General features: G+C 43.5%; 1 protein-coding gene and 1 pseudogene across 1 annotated transcript in view; one reads left to right on the top strand and one right to left on the bottom strand.

Annotated features, from left to right (window-relative positions):
- The window catches only part of LOC108297630 (zinc finger protein 85-like), a 42,723-nt gene that overhangs the window by 21,099 nt on the left and 17,577 nt on the right, over window positions 1–4,047 (bottom strand). The window contains exon 3 of the mRNA XM_037735478.1: window positions 1,111–1,197. Coding sequence (XP_037591406.1) covers window positions 1,111–1,197 — 87 coding nt within the window. The remainder of the gene's footprint in view (window positions 1–1,110; window positions 1,198–4,047) is intronic.
- On the top strand, window positions 1,991–3,807 carry LOC108297624 (annotated as a pseudogene).

The following is a 4,047-nucleotide window of genomic DNA, read 5'->3' on the forward strand; positions in this document are numbered from 1 at the left end:
TCTTTGTTGCCCAGCTGGAGTGCCATGACAAGATCTCGGCTCACTGCAACCTCCGTCTCCCAGGTTCAAGAGATTCTCCTGCCTCAGCCTCCCAAATAGCTGGGATTATAGGCATGAGCCACTGAGCCCAGCAATATATGTTAGTTTTTACAAAAATTAGCTGGGCATGGTAGTGCATGCCTGTAATCTCACCTACTCAGGAGGCTGAGGCAGGAGAACTGCTTAAACCCAGGAGGCGGAGGTTGCAGTGAGCTGAGATCGCACCACTGCACTCCAGCCTGGGTGACAGAGTAACTCTGTCTCAAAAAAAAAAAGGAGAGGGCCATCATACTTTATAATTTCAAACTATATTTCAAGACTCTGGTAATAAAAAACAAGATGCAATATGCGGAAAAATTTAAAAACCAATGGAACAGAAACCACTACTCACACACATTTCAGACATGATGCAACAAGAGAACTTACAAATGGTTGAACATAGAGTTTCTCAAAATATGCAGATATTTGTGTGTTCCTAAAAACAATGGAAAAGGAGTCAGATTGTGCAGTCTCTTACACGCCATGAGGAGGACTTTGGCTGTTACTGTAAGCTTCAAGGAAGATCACCAAAGGGAAAGTATAATCATTAAAGAATTTAGAAGCATAAGACATGGCTCACCCTTATAATCCCAGCACTTTGGGAGGCTGAGGCGGGTAGGTTACCTGAGGTGAGGAGTTTGAGACCAGCCTGGCTAACATGGTGAAATCTTGTCTCTACTAAAAACAAAAAATTAGCTGGGCATGGTGGCAGGTGCCTGTAATCCCAGCTACTTGGGAGGCTGAGGCAGGAGAATTGCTTGAAACCAGGAAGCAGAAGTTGCAGCTGAGACTGTGCCATTGCACTCCAGCCTGGGTGACAGAGTAAGACTCTGTTCAAAAACAACAATAATAATAATAAAGCATAAGAGAGAAGATGTTCCTATGTTGAAGAAACAAAAACAAAAACAACCCAGCTGTCCAGAAACTATTTTCTTTGGAACACAGCTTCACAAGCCACATTTTAAGGACCGACTTTATCTTTCACCATAGGACGTCTTATCTGTGTCATGTGTTGTATTCACTCTTACTTACCTTGAGGTTTGGCTCCCATCTTCATATTCCAGGGTTCTTTTCCTTTCTCCAGACACGTGATCAGGTCTAAATTAGATACAGAAACACCTGTTTTTTTAAATAAATAAATAACATGAATCTTGCTCATATTCTCTAGTTATTGACCTAGTAATTTTCTCAGTAAAGAAGATGTAATAGAATATCCTGGCAAATTAATCTTAGAATACTAATTTATAACAGAAATTTCTAAATATTTAGACATTTTAATTTTTTTTTGAGACAAAGTTTTGCTCTTGTTGCCCAGGCTGGAGTGCAATGGCGTGATCTGAGCTCATCACAATTTCCATCTCCTGGATTCAAGCTATTCTCCTGCATCAGCTCCCAACTAACTGAAATTACAGGCATGTGCCATCACACCCAGGTAATTTTGTATTTTTAGTAGAGACGGGGTTTCTCCATGTTGGTCAGGCTGGTGTCAAACTCCCAACCTCAGGCGATCTGCCTAACTCAACCTCCCAAAGTGTTGGGATTATAGGTGTGAGCCACCACACCTGGACTGAAATATTTTTAATGTGTAGATTCTTAATTTTACTACCTGGTACTACTGAATCAAAAATTAAGGTGTGGGCAACTATGTTTTATGCCAGTAAATTTGTGGAACTACCATTAATCTAGAATGAAGGACACAGATCAGCTCAGAAATGTGGAAAGTTCAGGTCAAGATAAAACATCTACATGAGGTTTCGATTCCCCTTGTTGAAGGCTCCCTCCCTTCCCCTCCCTGGTGGTCACAGGGCTCCCCTCAGCTGGGCCTAGCAGTAGCAGCAGCTGCTCCAGCGGATGTCTCTTCCCCCCCAGCTTCCCCTTCCCTCCTCTCCCCTCCTTGTGCCTGGTGCTGGCCCGAGACGGCTCCGCAGCGTTCCCGCCAAGCTCCAACCAAGGTGCCTGGCTGGGGTGGGGACCTTGGCTCACCTAGGGCCATTTCACAATTCTGAATCATGTCTGATAAAGCAGAAATGGAAGACAAGCCTCCAGCACCTCCGGTGCGAATGAGCAGTACCATTTTTAGCACTGGAGGCAAAGACCGTTTGTCAGCCAATCATAGTTTGAAATCTTTGCCCTCTGTTCCAGAGGAGAAAAAGCCCAGGAATAAAATCATCTCCATATTCTCAGGCACAGAGACAGGAAGTAAAAAGAAAGAAAAGGAATGGCCAGAAATTTCTCCTCCATCTGATTTTGAACACGCTATCCATGTTGGCCTTGATGCTGTTACTGGAGAATTCACTGGCATGCCAGAACAGTGGGCTCGATTACTACAAACTTCCAATATCACCAAACTAGAGCAAAAGAATCCTCAGGCTGTGCTGGATGTTTTACAGTTCTACGACTTCAACACAGTGAAGCAGAAATATCTGAGCTTCACTCCTCCTGAGAAAGATGACTTCCCTTCTGCAGCACCACCACTGAATGCCAAGGGATCAGAAACATCAGCAGTAGTGACAGGGGAAGATGATGATGATGAAGAGACTGCTCCTCCTGTTACTGCCCCAGGACCAGATCATACAAAATCCATTTACACACGGTCTGTAATTGACCGTTTCTGCACCAGTTGGTGATTCAAATGTTGATGGTGGTGCCAAGTCTTCAGGCAAACAGAAAAAGAAGACTAAGATGACAGATGAAGAGATTATGGAGAAATTAAGAACTACTGTGAGCATAGGTGACCCTAAGAAACAATATACAAGACATGAAAAAATTGGACAAGGGGCTTCTGGTACAGTTTTCACTGCTACTGACTCACTGGGACAAGAGGTTGCTATCAAACAGATTTACAGAAACAGCCAAAGAAGGAATTGATCATTAACGAGATTCTGGTGATGAAAGAATTAAAAAATCCCAACATATTTAACTTCTTGGACAATTACCTAGTAGGAGGTAAACTGTTTGTGGTAATGGGAGTACCTTGCTGGTGGATCACTTAGTGATGTTGTAACAGAAACCTGCATGGAGGAAGCACAGATTGCTGCTGTATGCAGAGACTGATCTATTTTACATGCTAATCAAGTGATCCACAGAGACATCAAAAGTGACAATGTACTTTTGGGAATGGAAGGATCAGTTAAGCTTACTGACTTTGGTTTCTGTGCCCAGATCACCCCAGAGCAAAGCAAAGGCAATACCATGGTCAGAACACTATACTGGATGGAACCAGAGATGGTTACACAGAAAGCTTACGGCCGTAAAGCTGACATATGGTCTCTGGGTATCATGGCTATTGAGATGGTAGAAGGAGAGCCTCCATACCTTAGTGAAAATCCCTTGAGGATCTTTTACCTAATAGCAATTAATGGAATCCCAGAACTTTAGAATCCAGGGAAACTTTCCCCAATATTCCAGGATTTCTTAAATCGATGTTTGGAAATGGATGTGGAAAAAAGGGGTTCAGCCAAAGAATTATTACAGCATCCTTTCCTGAAACTGGCCAAACCACTATCTAGCTTGACATCACTGATCATGGCAGCTAAAGAAGCAATGAAGAGTAACTGTTAACATCACTGCTGTGGCCTCATATTCTTTTTCCCATTTTCTAAAAGAAGCCTTTTAGTATATGAAAATTATTACTCTTTTTGGGGTTTAAGGAAACGGTCTGTATAACCTGGATGAAAGAAGGAAATGAGGCCGGGCGTGGTAGCTCACACCTGTAATCCAAGCACTTTGGAGGCCAAGGCGGGCAGATCACCTGAGGTCGGGAGTTCAAGACCACCCTGACCAACATGGTGAAACCCCGTGTTAGAAAAAATAAAAAATTGGCCGGGTGCGGAGGCTCAAGCCTGTAATCCCAGCACTTTGGGAGGCCGAGGCGGGTGGATCACGAGGTCAAGAGATCGAAACCATCCTGGTCAACATGGTGAAACCCCGTCTCTACTAAAACTACAAAAAATTAGCTGGGCATGGTGG

Source organism: Cebus imitator, unplaced genomic scaffold (genome assembly GCF_001604975.1).
Source record: "Cebus imitator isolate Cc_AM_T3 unplaced genomic scaffold, Cebus_imitator-1.0 Scaffold823, whole genome shotgun sequence".
NCBI lineage: Eukaryota > Metazoa > Chordata > Mammalia > Primates > Cebidae > Cebus > Cebus imitator.